General features: G+C 36.7%; 1 protein-coding gene across 2 annotated transcripts in view; it reads left to right on the top strand.

Annotated features, from left to right (window-relative positions):
* The window catches only part of ATP10D (ATPase phospholipid transporting 10D (putative)), a 131,058-nt gene that overhangs the window by 53,681 nt on the left and 57,930 nt on the right, over positions 1-19,447 (top strand). For both annotated transcript variants that reach the window (XM_060110342.1, XM_060110350.1), the window contains exons 6-9: positions 5,747-5,853; positions 6,143-6,274; positions 6,688-6,815; positions 6,935-7,187. In XM_060110342.1, coding sequence (XP_059966325.1) covers positions 5,747-5,853; positions 6,143-6,274; positions 6,688-6,815; positions 6,935-7,187 — 620 coding nt within the window. The remainder of the gene's footprint in view (positions 1-5,746; positions 5,854-6,142; positions 6,275-6,687; positions 6,816-6,934; positions 7,188-19,447) is intronic.

Here is a 19,447-nt window from a genome sequence, read left to right as displayed (position 1 = left end):
ATCAATATACAAAAATTAATTGTATTTCTATACACTAGCAATGAACAATCAGATACGGAAACTTTAAAAATCAACTTATAATAACATCAGAAAAATTGAAATACTTAAGAATAAATCTGACAAAGGATATGAAAGACCTGCATACTGAAAACCACTGAACACTGTTGGGATAAACTAAAGACGTAACTAAATGGAGAGACATATGTTGTTCATGCGTTGAAAAACTCAATATTGTTAGGACATCAATTTTTTTTGCAAATTGATCTGTAGATTCAGCGTAATCCCAATTGAACTCCCAGCAAAGTTTTATTTTTTATTTATTTATTTTTTTTTAGAAATTGACAAGTTTATCCTAAAAATTTATGTGGAGGTCGAAAGAATCATTTAACTAAAACAACTTTGAAAAAGAACAGATTTGGAGGGCTAATACCACCAGATTTTGTTTTTGGCATATAGACCAATAAGTCAGTGGAAGAGGTTAGAGTCCAGAAATTGATCCAGGCATTAATGGGCAACTGGATTTTGACAAAGATGCAAAGGCAGTTTAGTGGAGAAAGGTTAGTTGTTTCAACAAATGATGCTGCAACAATTATACATCTATACTTTAAAAGAACACTTCAACTTAGACCTCTCGCCACTTAAAAAGATTAACTAAAAAAGGATCCTGTACTTACTTAAATGTAAACCTGAAATTATAAAACTCCTAGAAGAAAACATAGGGGAAATCTTTGGTATCTTGTGTTAGCCAAAGATTTCTTAGATATAACACCAAAAGCACAATCCATAAAAGGACAAAAATAATTAAATAAAGGAACTTCATCAAAATTAGAAACTTATTCTTTTCAAATGTCACTGCTAAGCAAATGAAAACATAAGTCACAGACTGGAAGAAAATATTTGCAATGCATGTTTCTCATATAGGACTTGTATTCAGAATAGAGAAAGACATCTCAAAACTCAATAAGTAGGGCTTCCCTGGTGGCACAGTGGTTGAGAGTCCGCCTGCCGATGCAGGGGACACGGGTTCGTGCCCCGGTCTGGGAAGATCCCACATGCCGTGGAGCGGCTGGGCCCGTGAGCCATGGCCGCTGAGCCTGTGTGTCCGGAGCCTGTGCTCCGCAAGGGGAGAGGCCACAACAGTGAGAGGCCTGCGTAACGAAAAAAAAAAACTCAATAAGTAAACAAACAATACGTTTTTTAAATGATCAAAAAAATTGAACAGACACTCCACCAAAGAAGATACATGGACGACAAATACCTGTGTGAAAAGATGCAAATTAAAACCACATAGCTACAACTGCTAAATTAAAAGAACTGATTATACCAACTTTTCACAAGGATGTAGAGAAATTGGAGCTCTCATGTACTGCTGGTAGGAGTGGAAATGGCTACAGCCACTTTAGCAAATAGTTTGGAAATTTCCTAAAAAGTTAAATTCACACCTACCATGTGATCTGGTTTTTCCACTCCTAAGAAGTTACCCAAGAGAAAACATTTATCCATATAAACATTTATCCAACATATATCCATATACCCAAGAGAAAACATTTATCCATATACTAACCTGTACACAAACATTCAAAGCAGCTTTATTGGTAATAGCCCCAATTAGAAACAACCCAAATGTCCATCAACAGGTAAATAGGTAAACAAATGGTATATCCATACAATGAATACTACTCTGCAGCAAAAAGAATTCACTAGTGGTACATGGAACAACATGGATGAATCTCAAAATAATGTTGAGTGAAAGAAGCCAGACAAAAAAGAATATATACTATATGATTTGATTTATATAGTCTCTCAAAAAAGAAAGCTAATTTATAGTGATAGAAAGCAGATTAGTGGGTGCCTGGGAGGGGGGAGGTAGGAAGGAAAGTTTTCAGAAAGACATAAGGAAACTTTGGAGATTAATGGATATGTTCATTTTCCTGATTGTAGTGATGGTTTCGCAGGGGAAACGTCAAAACATCAAGTTTTACACTTTAAATATGTACAGTATATGTATTATGATTCTTATTAGTTATTCCTCAGTCAAGTTGTTTAAAATGTTAGAGTTATCATGGAAGGAAGTTTAGAACATCGTGGTAGCATCTTTAAGTAGCACCTGATACAGACAGGTGTTTGGGCAGGCACAGGAAACTATGCAATGGGAAAAGGGAATAGTCCAGGTAAAGAGGTAATGCTAGAATTAAATCATTAAGAATAAGAAGATACCAGGCAGGCAACTAAATGCAAAGAAAGGCTGACATTCCAGGTTAAGGGAGCAACACAGGTAATGGTGTAGGGGCCTGAGACCACAGTGCATTTGTGGAGTCATAAGTGGTTTAAGTGTGTTTGGAGGGTAGGTGAGCAATATAATAGATCATAAAGAGGCAAGATGATAAAGAGACGTTAGCAGATGTTCCTGTCATCAGAAACGTGCTCATAAGCCATCTCTTAGGATGTCATTTTCTAGTATTATTTTCTCCAGCTGCTGACTATTTACAGAAATTCCTCTTGTAAATGTCAGATTTAAGGGCTGACATTTTTTGACCTGGACCTCAGGTGCTGAGGTTTGTACAGCCTCTTACTGGGAATGCTGACTCCCCTGACAAGGTCAGTCTTGCTTCTGGCACATTTCTAGACAGCAAAGAATAGGAACTTTAGTCTATCACTGAGTGGTTTGGAATATAGAACTCTGCATAGAATCTGACTCAGAGCCTGTATATTTAGTAGAGTCAGCCCAGGAGGATACAGTAATTTTTTGTGAAATTGTTTTTATCTGCTAAACTAGCTCCTTATCCTTTTCCTGCTGTGTAGCCTATTTCCTAAAATCAACAAAAATTGAGATGTTCAAGCTCACTCTCTGTATGAATGATGGCTTCTCTGGTTTTCTTACTCTCAGGTAGCACTGACTTCTTCCCTATTTGTGCCCACATTGTATGCTGAATATCAGATTTTCATAATAACAACTATAATATTTTTATTACTTACATATTTCTATATCAATCACTTCCTGTTAGACCACAGGAGCCAAGACTGTGTAAGTTTGTTTTTCTATCCTCAGCATCCGGGTGGGTGTGCTGGGCGCATGGTAGATATTACATAGGCTCTTGAATGGATGAGAGCTCTATATGGACAGTCAGTATCTCACATGGAATCTGTAAGTCCCACACTGTAAGTGCCAAATACACACCCATCAAGTGCAGGACATGTTTAGAGTTTGGAGCAGGTGCAATCAAGATAGAAGTTTGGGGCTTCCCTGGTGGCTCAGTGGTTGGGAGTCTGCCTGCCGATGCAGGGGACACAGGTTCGTGCCCCGGTCCGGGAGGATCGCACATGCCACGGAGTGGCAGGGCCCGTGAGCCATGGCTGCTGAGCCTGCGCGTCCGGAGCCTGTGCTCTGCAACGGGAGAGGCCACAACAGTGAGAGGCCCGCGTACCGCAAAAAAAAAAAAAAAAGAAGTTGGGCTTTGATGTAATGATGGTAACCTAGAGTGATGTAATGGTGAAAAATAAGGATCCCAAGGGAAAAAATCTTAATACACTAAGGAACTTTGGGACTGGTGCTTTTGTATATTATATCTGTTCTGTAAAGGTTCTAGGGATAACATGCTATATTCATGAGGAACCAAATCAAGACTGAGATGCGTGCCTGGGAATGCTACATAGAAATGTGAATGTTGGGATTTAATTTCCTCATCTGTAAATCCAGAAAACAGAATTAGGTTAAACCCAAGGACACTGCTAGTTCTGACCATAACCCTATGTTTTGCTCTTTGTACATAAACCCATATAAATGAAGGGATGTAAACACATACCTCTTAGTGTTTTACAAATTAGAGGAGTGAAATGACAAATCTATTTTCCTCCTTTATGGTAGGAAACCTTTTTTGAAGAGCTTTTCTTTTCTTTTCCTTGTAATCCAGATAGCATGGGTAGCAGATACAATGACAATCTTCCCATACATAATAAAGAAGAAACAACTTATAGACTGAAGTGTATTGCTTTAAAAACAAACTAGTTTTAATGCTGAAATTAAGAATTCATTTTCACAAAATATGTGAAATACGTTACATTTTGCTTATTTTAAAAAATTTTCCAATGAGTTTGCTCTGTATTTTTGCCAATATAGTAATTTCATCAAGTAATTACTTTGATAATTTATTTTTATTTTTTTATTTTTTTATTTTTGCGGTACGCAGACCTCTCACTGTTGTGGCCTCTCCCGTTGCAGAGCGCAGGCTCCGGACGCTCAGGCTCAGCGGCCATGGCTCACGGGCCTAGCCGCTCCGCGGCATGTGGGATCTTCCCAAACCGGGGCATGAACCCGTGTTCCCTGCATCGGCAGGCGGACTCTCAACCACTGCACCACCAGGGAAGCCCAGATAATTTTAAAACTGTTTTACAGAAGATTTCAAACATGCAAAATTAGGAAGAAAAGTGTAGTGAACACCCATGAGCCCTCACCCAGTTTTAACTATTTCATAATTTTGCCAACTTTGTTTCAAATATCCTCCCACTTCCTTCCCTGCACCTACATCACACCATTTCAAAATGTCAGTACTTCACTATGAATATACAGCAGAAAAAAACTTAAAAAAAAAACCCGTAGCATCGTTATCACATTTAACTAAATTCAGAACAATTTCTTGACAGCATCTAATACCTAGTCTTTGTTCAAATTTCTCCAATTATCTCAAAAAAAATTTTAGAGTCCATATATTCTAACCAGGATCAAAACAAAGGTCTACACATTGCATTTGGTTGATATATCTCTAAATTTTCCCTCCCAAGAAATGGGGTCATTTAGCTTGTAGAATTTACCACATTCTGGATTGAGCCGATTGCGTCCTTCCTGAGGGTGGAGTCCCTCTACCACTCCTTTTGCTCCCCCCTCCTCATTCCACTCATTTGTTGAATAGACCAGGTCATTTTGCCCATAGAGCTTACCACTGCAGATTTGGTAGCTTTGGCTGACTGCATCCTTGCATTGGTGGTTAACATGTTTCTCTGGCCTTTTTTCCTGAAAACTGTCCAGAGGCACTTTCAGAATCTGATGAAAGAAATTCTCTCCCTAGAAAATGACAAATGTATATAGATACACACAGGGGAATATTGCATACAGTTTCAAAGGCTTCACAGGTCCCCTGATGCCACAGACTCCAGTTTGATTTGCCCTCTTAGAGGCTTGATTAGGTTCTGAGGGAGATGAGCAATTTCTGTCCTCGAACTTCTGGAGGCTGGAGGCCTGTGATGTCCCCTTGTCCCATTGGTAGTTATGTTAAGATTGGTGTTGTCAGCCTTATCCTTTCATTATAAAGTTCCCCACCAGCCTTCCTCCTAATGATTTTAGCCACTGGCTATTATTGCCTAAGAGTAATCCTTGATTTCACCAGGCTCAAAAATGGTAATTTTCTAATTCCATCAAGAACTTTTCCCTCATCAGCTATTAAGTTACCCCCAAATACAGTTTCTGCTAGAGGAAATAGTTTCCTTATTTGGAATATTTTCTAATTTTTGTAGCATCCATACTAGAAGTTGACAATGAATGGTAGAAAGCAGTGTTAGAAACCTGTTGTGTCTTTTTTCCCCAGCCAAAGTGGGTAACTGAAATAAAAAAGCAAATGCATCAGAGATTTGAATCTTTTCCTGTGAACTGCCTAACTTCATACTGTAAACAAGAATATTCAAAAATCATTTTTATTTTTACATGCCCATTTTTGCTATTTAAAAATAAACTTATATGCTGTCTTTCTTATAGAGAACATTCCAACAAAGAACGTGTGGGTCTCAGTAAAGAGAATTTATTACTTAGAGGATGCACCATTAGAAACACAGAGGCTGTCATGGGCATTGTAGTTTATGCAGGTTGGTTGTACTTCTGACTTTTCACCATCATCTCCTCTGTGCTTTTCTGCAAGTTAACATTTTCCATTTACTCAAAATGTAATCTCTAGAAGCAGAAAGGAAATTTTGTCTTGATAACCTTAATCATTGGTCCCTGTTTTTCTAAAGAGATCACAAAAAGAAGCTAAATTAACAAAGTATATTGCATAACTACTTTTCATTAAATTGTCTGCCAGCGAGATATAAAAATATGATATTTGTTACTGGCTTTAATTTGCACATTTTCTCACATACTGTGTTACCCTTGTAGGCCATGAAACCAAAGCAATGCTGAACAACAGCGGACCAAGGTATAAACGCAGCAACTTAGAAAGAAGAGCAAATACAGATGTCCTCTGCTGTGTCCTACTGTTGGTTATAATGTGTTTAACTGGTGCATTGGGTAGGTAGAATTTGATTATTTGCTGACATCTTTTCAGCAAGATATTCATTTAAAAGTATTTTATTTTCAAAATGAAGTTTATGAGTGTAAGTTTGACTTTTGTAAGGGAGGTTTTATTTGCCAATAATTGCTTTCTTCACATCTTCATTTCTCTCATTCTCTAACCTGAAAAGCATTAATATTGATTATATCCAGTTACACATGGCCAAAGTACTAAAGCAACCTGGGGAGAGATGTAAGGAGTGAGAGAGACAGACAGGAAAATGTGTAGCGTTTGAATTTGAATTTGTTTCTTAAACAGTTGGTGTTCAACCAAAACCAATACTCTTATCTCTCTTTCTTTAGGAATAAAGTTCTATATTTGCATAATATATATGTAGCATCCTTTTGATGACTGTGCATTTTTTTGAAAGGTCATGGAATCTGGTTGAGCAGATATGAAAACATACCCTTTTTTAACATCCCTGAGCCTGATGGACATGTCATATCACCAGTGTTGGGAGGATTCTATATGTTTTGGACCATGATCATTTTGTTACAGGTAATTTCTATTGTACTCATCATAGAATATTAAGATCTTTGCTACTTATCCAACTCTATGTGGTTTTTCATCCCTTCTTTTCCACCTTTAACATTTTTTAAATTGTTTTGCTCTTTTAGGTTTTGATTCCCATTTCTCTCTATGTTTCCATTGAAATTGTGAAGCTTGGACAAATATATTTTATTCAAAGCGATGTGGATTTCTACAATGAGAAAATGGATTCTACTGTTCAGTGCCGAGCCCTGAACATCACAGAGGATCTTGGACAGATTCAGTACCTCTTTTCTGATAAAACAGGAACCCTGACTGAGAATAAGATGGTTTTTCGAAGATGTAGTGTGGCAGGCTTTGATTACTGCCATGAAGAAAATGGTGAGTGTTGTGTTTCTATGAAAACCAGCCTTAAGATTGGTTGTTTTTGCACCCACTTAATGATTTGGTAATTCTGGCACAGAAGTGCTATGTTTAATCATTGAGTACTTAACTCTTCTAAATGCACATTGTTTCATTGTTGTCCCTTTAAACGTTAGGTCAGAAGTTAGTAGGTCAGGAGTTAGTGGGTCAAAGTCAAAGAGTCTACTTCCATGGTTTCTTTTCTTTCCTTTTTTTTTGCCATGGTTTCTCTAAAAGGAAAGTAAATTACCAGTAGTCGTAGAAGGTTGGAGGTTGGATTTGGTGATGATGATATTGCATTATAGATATTTTTGAGAATCTAATGAAACTCTATGGACCATCTCCCTGAAAAATATTTTGAAAATAATTCCAAAGGGACAACACTTTCCCCAGACCCCATCATTCAGCCCATAGGTATTCATTGGTCGTTGGCTGAGAATACCTAGTTTAAGAAGAAATAAGATGAACTGAACTTCTAAGGAAGTAAATATATATAAATTGCAAGTTTCCTTTAAAGAATTGATCTTCATTAATTTTGTTATTTATAAAAGTAAGTGTACTCCTATGAAAGTAATTATGAGAAGTGTCCAAAACAAATTAACCTAGAAGTTAACCACCATTAATAATTTGATGAATATATAACCATCCATTTCTTTATGCATATTCCTGTATATGTGAAAATATATATTTGCACATTTCCCCTTTTATAAGTTATAATATGTTGTAATAATGCTTTGCAGTTTGCTTTTTTTATTCCTCATTATCTCATGGACCTTTTTCCAAGTCAGTTCATGACTTAACATTAAGTGCATGATATTGCATTATATGTGGTCAAGCTTAGTTTGCTTTTATAACAGTACTTGCAATTAACATTCCTTATTCATTCAACAGATATTTTGTGAGCTCCTAATATGTGGCATGAGTCCCTGATCTCATGTAGCTTAGCATTTAAGGCAAGAAATAGACAAGATTAAAAATTATGATATACAAAATAAAATTCATCATGCAATATGCATTTCTCTACCTACATATTTGTGCAATTATTTTTATAAGATACATGTCTAGCAACTGGATCCAGAGGTTTGCACATATAAAATTTTTATAGATCCTACAAAATTTATCTCTAAAATATTGTGCTAATTTATGTTCTCACAACCCAGAAAAATAACACCTATTTTTCACACCCAGCCATAATGGGATGAAGTTATTCTTTTTAATTCGTGAGTTTTGTGGTCATAGTTAGCACTTCATTGTCTTAATTTTTCTTTGATTAGTAATGAGATGTTTAACTTTTTATATGTTTCTGGCCATTTGAATATCCTTGGTAGAGTGATCATGTCTTCCTATTTAATAAATGAGTTTTTCTTAGTAACCTGTAGGAGGGTTTTATCTATTAAGGCAGGGCTAATGTTCAGCTTGTATGCCCCAGTCTAGGTTGTCTGTGGCCCATGTCCATTTTCATTTGTGCACTTGTATTGAACCAGTTGTTAAATAATTTGAGTATCAACCTTGATATTATCCTTTTCTTCTGTAGGTGGCAAAAATTAATACTTTCTTGGTTCATCATTTATCACTGTATTAGTTTTCTATTGCCACATAACAAATTACTACAAATTTGATAACAAATTACTACAAATTTGATGGCTTCAAATAACACAAACATACTGTCTCACAGCTTCTGTGGGTCAGGAGTCTGGGTGCAGGTAGCTACGTCCTCTCTGAGTCTCTCACCTGGCTGAAATATAGGTTTTGGCTGGAGCTATGATCTTATCTGCAATTCAGGGTCCTTGTTTTGGTTTCCTGGTTTTAGAGTTGTCAGTGTCTTGAGGTTTTAGGACTAAGGCCCCTGCTTCCTTGCTGGCTGTCAGCTTAGAGCCATTCTTAGCTCATAGAAGTGGCCTACCATTCCTTTGCCCTGTGGCCTCTCCAGAGCATGGCAGTTCACTTCTTCAAGGCCACCAGACAAATCTCTAGCTTTGAGTCTCTCTGACTTCAGGGAAGTTGTGGTACCTCTTTTTACCTGATGAGGTCAACTTACCTAGGATAGGCTTCTTTTATATTAACTCAGATTCAACTGGCTAGACACTTGATTATATCTGCCAAATCCTCCGACCTTTGTCAGGTAACATAATTTAATCATAGAAGTGAGATGCCATCCTGCAGGGTGTGTACACAGGGGTGGGGCAGGAATCTTGGGGGCCATCTTAGAATTCTGTCTACCACAGCCTCTTAACTTTGCTTAGGGTGTCATTTCTTGTGAGAAGTTTTATATTTTTATTAAATCAGTCTTATCAATTATTATGTCTATTATTAAGACTACAGATATTATGATTTCTGCCAGTAGTGTTCAACTTAGACATCCACCCTGCCCAAAATGTTAAAAATATACTATATTTTCTCTTAGGCAAATATATTTTAAGCCAGCTTTTGTTGTTACTTGTGTGTATGAAGGATAAAACATTGAGTATTTATCATATAATCACTATATAATGTGAAAAACAGCTAATCATACTGGATATGATATTCTGCATTGTTTCATCTTTTTTATTGCATTTTTATTACAAAAGCAATATTTTAGAAAATTTCAGATAAGCCAAAAAACGAAAATTTTAAAGCCATCAGTAACTCCCACCAGAGCAGAAGCAAGAAGAACTACAGTCCAGTAGCCTGCGGAACGAAAACCACATTCACAGAAAGATGGACAAAATGAAAAGACAGAGGACTACGTCCCAGATGAAGGAACAAGATAAAACCCCAGAAAAACAACTAAATGAAGTGGAGATAGGCACCCTTCCAGAAAAAGAATTCAGAATAATGATAGTGAAGATGATCCATGACCTTGGAAAAAGAATGGAGGCAAAGATCGAGAAGATGCAAGAAATGTTTAAGAAAGACCTAGGAGAATTAAAGAACAAACAATCAAGAGATGAACAATGCAATGACTGAAATGAAAAATACACTAGAAGGAATCAGTAGCAGAATAACTGAGGCAGGAGAACAGGTAAGTGACCTGGAGGACAAAATGGTGGAAATCTCTGCCGTGGAACAGAAGAAAAAAGAATGAAAAGAAATGAAGACAGCCTAAGAGACCTCTGGGACAACATTAAATGCACCAACATTCGCATTATAGGGGTCCCAGAAGGAGAAGAGAGAGAGAAAGGACCAGAGAAAATATTTGAAGAGAATATAGTCAAAAACTTTCCTAACATGGGAAAGGAAATAGCCACCCAAGTCCAGGAAGCGCAGAGAGTCCCAGGCAGGATAAACCAAAGGAGAAACATGCTGAGACACATAGTAATCAAACTGACAAAAATTAAAGACAAAAATTATTAAAAAGCAGCAAGGGAAAAATGACAAATAACATACAAGGGAACTCCCATAAGCTTAACTGCTGATTTCTCAGCAGAAACCCTGCAAGCCAGAAGGAAGTGGAACGATATATTAAAAGTGATGAAAGGAAAGAACCTACAACAATACTACCCTTGCTGGCTAGATCCAGCAAGGATCTCATTCAGATTTGACAGAGAAATCAAAAGCTTTACAAACAAGCAAAGCTAAGAGAATTCAACACCACCAAACCAGCTCTACAACAAATGCTAAAAGAACTTCTGTAAGTGGGAAACACAAGAGAAGAAAAGGACGTACAAAAGCAAACCCAAAAAATTAAGAAAATGGTAATAGGAACGTACATATCAATAATTACCTTAAATGTGGATGGATTAAATGATCCAACCAAAAGACACAGGCTGGCTGAATGGATACAAAAACAAGACCCATATATATGCTGTCTACAAGAGACCCACTTCAGACCTAGGGACACATACAGATTGAAAGTGAGGGGATGGAAAAAGATATTCCATGCAAATGGAAATCAAAAGAAAACTGGAGTAGCAATACTCATATCAGATAAAACAGACTTTAAAATAAAGAATGTTACAAGAGACAAGGAAGGACACTACATAGTGATCAAGGGATCAGTCCAAGAAGAAGATATAACAATTATAAATATATATGCACCCAACATAGGAGCACCTGAATACATAAGGCAACTGCTAAGAGCTATAAAAGAGGAAATCCACAGTAACACAATAATAGTGGGGGACTTTAACACCTCACTTACACCAATGGACAGATCATACTGACAGAAAATTAATAAGGGAACACAAGCTTTAAATGACACAATAGACCAGATATATTTAATTGATATTTATAGGAAATTCCATCCGAAAACAGCAGATTACAATTTCTTTCCAAGTGCACATGGAACATTCTTCAGGATAGATCACATCTTGGGTCACACATCAAGCTTCAGTAAATTTAAGAAAATTGAAATCATTTCAAGCATCTTTTCTGACCACAATTCTATGAGATTAGAAATAAATTACAGGAAAAAACGTAAAAAATACAAACACATGGAGGCTAAACAATATGCTACTAAATAACCAAGACATCACTGATGAAATCAAAGAGGAAATCAAAAAATACCTAGAGACAAATGACAATGAAAACACAATGATCCAAAACCTATGGGATGCAGCAAAAGCAGTTCTAACAGGGAAGTTTATAGCAATACAATCCTACCTCAAGAAACAAGAAAAATCTTAATTAAACAATCTAACCTTACACCTAAAGGAACTAGGGAAAAAAGAACAAACAAAACCCAAAGTTAGTAGAAGGAAAGAAATCATAAAGATAAGAGCAGAAATAAATGAAATAGAAACAAAGAAAACAATAGTAAACATCAATAAAACTAAGAGCTGGTTCTTCAAGAAGATAAACAAATTTGATAAACCTTTAGCCAGACTCATCAAGAAAAAGAGGGAGAGGACTCAAATCAATAAAATTAGAAATGAAAAAGGAGAGGTGACAACGGACACCACAGAAATACAAAGCCTCATAAGAGACTACTACAAGCAACTCTATGCAATAAAATGGACAACCTGGAAGAAATGGAAAAATTCTTAGAAAGGTATAACCTTCCAAGACTGAACCAGGAAGAAACAGAAATTATGAACAGACCAATTACAAGTAATGAAATTGAAACTGTGATTAAAAATCTTCCAACAGGGGCTTCCCTGGTGACACAATTGTTAAGAATACGCCTGCCAATGCAGGGGACACAGGTTCGAGCCCTGGTCTGGGAGGATCCCACATGCCGTGGAGCAACTAGGCCTGTGCACCACAACTACTGAGCCTGTGCTCTAGAGCCTGTGAGCCACAACTACTGAGCCCTGCGCCACAACTACGGACACCTGTGTGCCTAGAGCCCATGCTCTGCAACAAGAGAAGCCACCGCAATGAGAAGCCTGTGCACCACAACTAGAGAAAGCCCATGCACAGCAGCAAAGACCCAATGCAGCCAAAAATAAACAAGTAAATTTATCCAAAAAAAATACTAGCAAACGGAATCCAACAACACATTAAAAGGATCATATACCATGATCAAGTGGGATTTGTCCCAGGAATGCAAGGATTCTTCAATATCCTCTAACCAATCAGTGTGATACACCATCTTAACAAATTGAAGAATAAAAACCATATGATCATCTCAACAGATGCAGAAAAAACTTTTGACAAAATTCAACACCCATTTATGATAAAAACTCTCCAGAAAGTGGGCATAGAGGGAACATGCCTCAACATAATAAAGGCCATATACGACGAACCCACAGCAAACATCATTCTCAATGGTGAAAAACTGAAAGCATTTCCTCTAAGATCAGGAACGAGACAAGGATGTCCAGTCTCGCCTCTGTTATTCAACATAGTTTTGGAAGTCCTAGCCACGGCAATCAGTGAAGAAAAAGAAATAAAAGGAATACAAATTGGAAAAGAAGTGTAAAACTGTCACTGTTTGCAGATGACATGATACTATACATAGAGAATCCTAAAGATGCCACCAGAAAACTACTAGAGCTAATCAATGAATTTGGTAAAGTTGCAGGATACAAAATTAATGCACAGACATCTCATGCATTCCTGTACACTAACAACAAAAGATCAGAAAGAGAAATTAAGTAAGTAATCCCATTCACCAATGCAACAAAAAGAATAAAATACCTAAGAATAAACCTACTTAAGGAGGTAAAAGACCTATACTCAGAAAACTATAAGACACTGTTGAAAGAAATTAAAGATGATACAAACAGATGGAGAGATATACCATGTTCTTGGATTGGAATAACCAACACTGTGGAAGTGACTATACTACCCAAAGCAATCTACAGATTCAATGCAATCCCTATCAAATTACCAATGTCATTTTTTACAGAAGTAGAACAAAAAATCTTAAAATTTGTTTGGAGACACAAAAGACCCTGAGTAGCCAAAGCAATCTTGAGGGAAAATGGAGCTGGAGGAATCAGACTCCCTGACTTAAGACTATACTACAAAGCTACAGTAATCAAGATGGTATGGTACCGGCACGAAAACAGAAATATAGATCAATGGAACAGGATTGAAAGCCCAGAGATAAACCCACACGCTAAGGTCAACTAATCTATGACAAAGGAGGCAAGGATATACAATGGAGAAAAGACAGTCTCTTCAATAAGTGATGCTGGGTAAACTGGACAACTACATGTAAAAAAATGAAATTAGAACACTCCGTAGCACCATACACAAAAGTAAACTCAAAATGGATTTAAGACCTAAGTGTAAGAGCAGACCCTATAAAACTCTTAGAGGAAAACGTAGGAAGAACCCACTGTGACATAAATCACAGCCAGATCTTTTTTCATCCACCTCCTAGGGAAATGGAAATGAAAACAAACAAAAAAAATGGAACCTAGTGAAACTGTAAAGCTTTTGCACAGCAAAGGAAACTGTAAACAAGATGAAAAGACAACCCTTAGAATGGGAGAAAATATTTGCAAATGAACCAATGGACAAAGAATTAATCTCTGAAATATGTAAACAGCTCATGCAGCTCAATATCAAAAAACAAACAACCCAATCAAAAAATGGGCAGAAGACCTAAATAGACATTTCTCCAAAGAAGACATAAAGATGGCCAAGAGGCACATGAAAAGTTGCTCAACATCAGTAATTATTAGAGATATGCATATCAAAACTACAGTGAGGTATCACCTCACACTGGTTAGAATGGGCATCATCAGAAAATCTACAAACAATAAATGCTGGAGAGGGTGTGGAGAAAAGGGAACCCTCTTGCACTGTTGGTGGGAATGTAGATTGATACAGCCACTATGGAGAACAGTATGGAGGTTCCTTAAAAAACTAAAAATAGAATTATCATATGATCCAGCAATCCCACTACTGGGCATATAGCCATAGAAAACCATAATTCAAAAAGAATCATATACCCCAGTGTTCATTGCAGCACTATTTACAGTAGCCAGGACATGGATGCAACCTAAATGTCCATTGACAGATGAATGGATAAAGAAGGGTGGTATATATATGCAATGGAATATTACTCAGCCATAAAAAGGAACGAAATTGGGTCATTTGTAGAGACGTGGATGGACCTAGAGACTGTCATACAGAGTGAAGTAAATCAGAAAGAGAAAAGTATCGTTTATTAACACATATATGTGGAATCTAGAAAAATGGTACAGATGAACCAGTTTGCAAGGCAGAAATAGAGACACAGATGAAGAGAACAAATGTGTGGACACCAAGGAGGGAAAGCGGGGGGTGGGGGTGGGGGTGTGATGAATTGGGAGATTGGGATTGACATGTATACACTAATATGTATAAAATAGATAACTAATAAGAACCTGCTGTATAGCAGAGGGAACTCCACTTTGCTGTACAGTAGAAACCAACACAACATTGTGAAACAACTATACCTCAATTAAAAAAAAAAAAACTCCCACCAAACTGATTGGACCTCTATTAGCATTTTAGTGCATTTCTTTTGAGTCTTTTTCCTGTAAACATTAATATATATGTTTTTTAAACAAAATAACCTCACAGTGTGCTTTGACTTTTATAACCATTTTTCTTAAGACTTCATCATGATCACCTTTCTATTCTCTCCCTATTTTTCTAATGGTTATGCCATATTGCACTCTAATGATTGCCAAAATTTATGTAATTAACCAACCATCAGTTTAGATTGTCAGCAGTCATCTGCTGTGGCAAACAATGCTGCAGTGAACATCACTGTAGGTAAACCCCTCTGTCCATTTGTGAGATTAGTATTTTCCAAGATTATCTGATTATAGATCCCTGTTTTTGAGAAGTATCTTACAGAAGTAATGTTTCACAAAATATATGGCAGGAAGCACTGCATTATTTTTTATATTTGTTGGGTTTTAAATTTTGTATTTGTAGCATCTAAGAGTGCTAATACCAGCCCTCTCCCACCCCTGTCCCTGAATATACACGTTCCTGCCCAGTGAGTACTTCTCTCTGTGGCCCCTCGTGCAGGAAAGATACTGAATGACTGAGAATTAAATGCCATCCGGACTGAACTGTAATTGATGAGATACCTGTTTGTGAGCCATGGAGTGTTACATACACCACCTCTATGAGATGCTGACTTTGCCTCTGAACACCTCTCTACCACAGATACATCCAGAGCTCCTGGTCTCTTGTCAGTAATGGTTTTAAAACAAGTATATGTACACAAACACACAAGCACGTGCTCTCTCTCTGTCTCTCTCTCTCTGTCTCTAAATGCTGGAGTTAGTAATGATAGGGGCTAGTTTTCCCCAGAACTTAACCCGGAGACATTATTTTCACTGAAATGAAACTTAGTTAAGCTTTCAGGATTTTTTGGCAAAAGAATTGACTAGGAGATATTTCCATTTAAAATGTTGCTGCTGGGAAATAACCCCTTACCCTTATGCAGTTGAACTAAACACATCTGATGACACCATTTCTTGTTTTACAACCTTGTAACTTATAAATTTGGTCCATGGACTAAGCATCATCAACACCCAGGTGTGTATTAGAAATGCAGAGTCTCAAGCCCCTCTTTAAAGCTTCAATTAAAATCTTCATTTAACAGTATCCCCACGTGATTTATATGTATGTTAAACAATTTTTAAATTCCTTTAAAAGATTACTGAGAGTTTTTTAATAATAAACTTTGTAGTTTAGAATGGTTTTAGGTTTACAGAAAGTTATAAAGATATTATTGAAAGATCCAATATGCTCCCTTGCCCAGTTTCCCTTGTCTTAACATTTTAAATTAGTCTTAAGATACGTTTGTCATAAGTAATGAACCCATATTGATACTTCATTATTAACCGAAATCCATATTTTATTGGGATTTCCTTAGTTTTTACCAAAGGTCTTTTTCTGTCCCAGGATCCCATCCAGGAAATCACGTAACACTTAGTCATCATTTCGGTGCCTCTAGATTTGACAGTTTCTTAGCCATTCCTGTTTTTGGATAACCTTAAGAGTTCTGAGGGGCATTATTTAGGGATTTTGTAGAATGTCCCTCAATTTGGGTGTGTCTACACAGTGCTTTTATGATGCAGTTTGTGAATCTGATGTACATGGTGGCATCATTTAGTAGTTTCCAAGAACAAGGATTTGGGGATCAAGCCTCCTGAGTCTGATTCCCATCTTTACTGCCTGCAAGGTGTGTGACCCTGGGCAATTTATATAATTTCTCTGGGCCACAATAAAAAGGATCAGTAATAGATCTACTTCATGGGGTGGTTAAGAGATAAGAGAAGATAAATCATGAAAAGGCACTTAGAGCATGGCACAGAATAAATTCTTTGTAAGTATTAGCTGCTAGTATTGTCATAATTATTGTTGTCAAAATAAGAAATAGACTTGTTTATTGAGGAACTCATGGTCCAATGTGGGAGACAGACAGAAACATAATACTTTTTTAAGTGCTGTACGATTAAGGTCAGTGTTCTCTTTCCATATTGTTTTGATTTTCAGGCAGTCAGTTTTGGAGGTGGATTTGCACTGATCAAGGTTTGGGGCTTGGAGATACTAGACAAATTCCTGGAGTGCTGGAAATGTGGGGAATTAGTTTAGAATAAAAGGTTTTGTGTCAAGGATATGTGGATGATACAGTTGAAAGAAACTCAGCTGAGTGTGCTGTTTACAAGCAGGTGAAAGTTGGAATGCTGGAAATATTTGGGGGATTAGTTCATAGCAAAATGTTTGATTGAGGATATGTGGATGGTATAGTTGAAAGAAGTTTATCTGAGTGTTCTGTGCTGTTCACCCTTGTGTTTGGCCCTTTGGAGAGCACATTGAAACGTGTGGTAAATGTTTTGTTCCATAGTCTCATGCTCACTTCTTCCAGATATCAAATAAATGTAAAGTATAGGCTGTGAGCAGGTTACTGGATATTTGAAGAGGGGAATTGGAAGAGAAGAGAAAGATTAAATAAGACAGAAATAAAGTGGTCAACGTAGTACCTAATGTAGTACCTACCTTGAGACAAAGGAAAGATTACAGACTTTGTATATTTTCTCTTACGAGCTGGAAAGCAAGAATTCTTTTGCCACTTTGAGGCATTCATGGAACTAACTAGAATCTACTTTACGAGACATAATAAAAGTCTTGATCATTTGGATAGATTTTGTTTATCAGTATAATAATAAACCTTCTCATACCCAATTTTTAAAAAAATTTTCAGAGTCTAAAAGTATGGGTCTTAGTAGCTATGTTTTCTGAATCACATTGTAACTTTACTGATCTATTTATTTCTCATAGCTTTCCACAAAATTATTAAAGATTGTGTTACTCCAGATCTTTTTTTATTTCTCTCTTGCAGTTCTACTTATTGAGCAAGTTTGTCCTATAGTAACAGCTCAGCCATCTGGCCTTATACTAATTACAGTTACATGATGACTGGTTCCCTAATGATGGCTATGGGAAATTCCTAACATATAGCCTTCATGTTTATATATGTTGTGTAGCATTCTAATTATTTATTCTTAAAATGCTATCACATCATCGGTAAATTTCTTTAGCTACTCAAGGATTGATCAGCATAGCACTATTGACATTTTGGGCTGGATGACTCTTTCTTATGGGGAGCTGTTTAAGATGTTTAGAAGCATCCTCGGCCTTTGCCCTCTGCATGCCAGTAGCACTTCTCTCCCAGATGTAACAACTGAATTGTGTACAAGCATTGCCAAATGTTCGCTGGGGTACAAATTCACCCCTTACTGAGAATCACTGAGCTCTTGTATACAAGTAACTGCTAAGGACATATAACACAATGGATACTTGTACTGACTCTGGAGTCCTGAAAACCCAAATTCTAACTCTACCCACCCAAACTGTTTACTGTTTTACTTTTCTCAGCTGCCAAGTGGAACAGTGATAGTTTCTAGTATGTACAAAAGCATTATTTTAAAGATAAAAACAAAATATATATAGATACAGTTATATATATAGTTGTTTATATAAAGAACCTAGCACAGCCCACACAGTTAAAGGCAGTGGTCCTGGCCAGGTGGCCAAAGATTATCAAAGTAAGCTAGAGGAAGTGTGAAAAAGGAAGGGAAAAAATAATAATAATAAAAAGTTAAAAAGAAATAAAGGACCTAGCAAGGTTCTTGATGAAAAGGAGATACTCAGTAAATGTTAACTCCCTACCCTGCAACTTTCCCTTGATGCTAAAGATGTTATTCATATGTCTATTCATACTTTTACTCATTATTCATTACTCATTCATTTACTCATTACTCATTATTTAAACTATAAAACATGTACTTATTGAAATTGAGCAGGGGATATTGACCATGTGAAATAATAAGGAATAATACATATTAACTTTTTTGGCTACATTAAGAAACAATATAGCATGAAGACTCATAGTGCTGGCTGTAGATTTTAATATAACTGGTTATAAGACCGATCTGTATCACTTTTGTGAGATGGGGAAAATTACTTAGTTTTGATTTCTTTATTTCTGAAATGAAGGTATTAATAATATCTACCTCAGAGGGTTGTTATAGTGATTAAATGAGACAAATGCCTGGCACATATTAGCATTCAGTAGTACATGGAAATTATACAGTGGTACCAATGAGTGGTATGGATGAAGGCCAGTACAGTTACAGAGGTCTTCAGTGAGGAACTGGCATTTGAACCAAGCCTTTAAAGATGTGCAATATTGATGTAAGTAGAAAGGAAGAGAATGGACATCCTGAGCAAAGGCACAGGTAAGAATGGAGAACTTCAGAATGTCTGGGACACAATAAGTGTATCTGTTTTTGAAGCTGAAATGTCCTACAGGGAAGTAGTCTATGTTTTTTAGGCAGAGAATATAATGAAACTTA

Source organism: Mesoplodon densirostris, chromosome 1 (assembly GCF_025265405.1).
Source record: "Mesoplodon densirostris isolate mMesDen1 chromosome 1, mMesDen1 primary haplotype, whole genome shotgun sequence".
NCBI lineage: Eukaryota > Metazoa > Chordata > Mammalia > Artiodactyla > Ziphiidae > Mesoplodon > Mesoplodon densirostris.
This window is presented reverse-complemented; position numbering and strand designations above follow the sequence as displayed.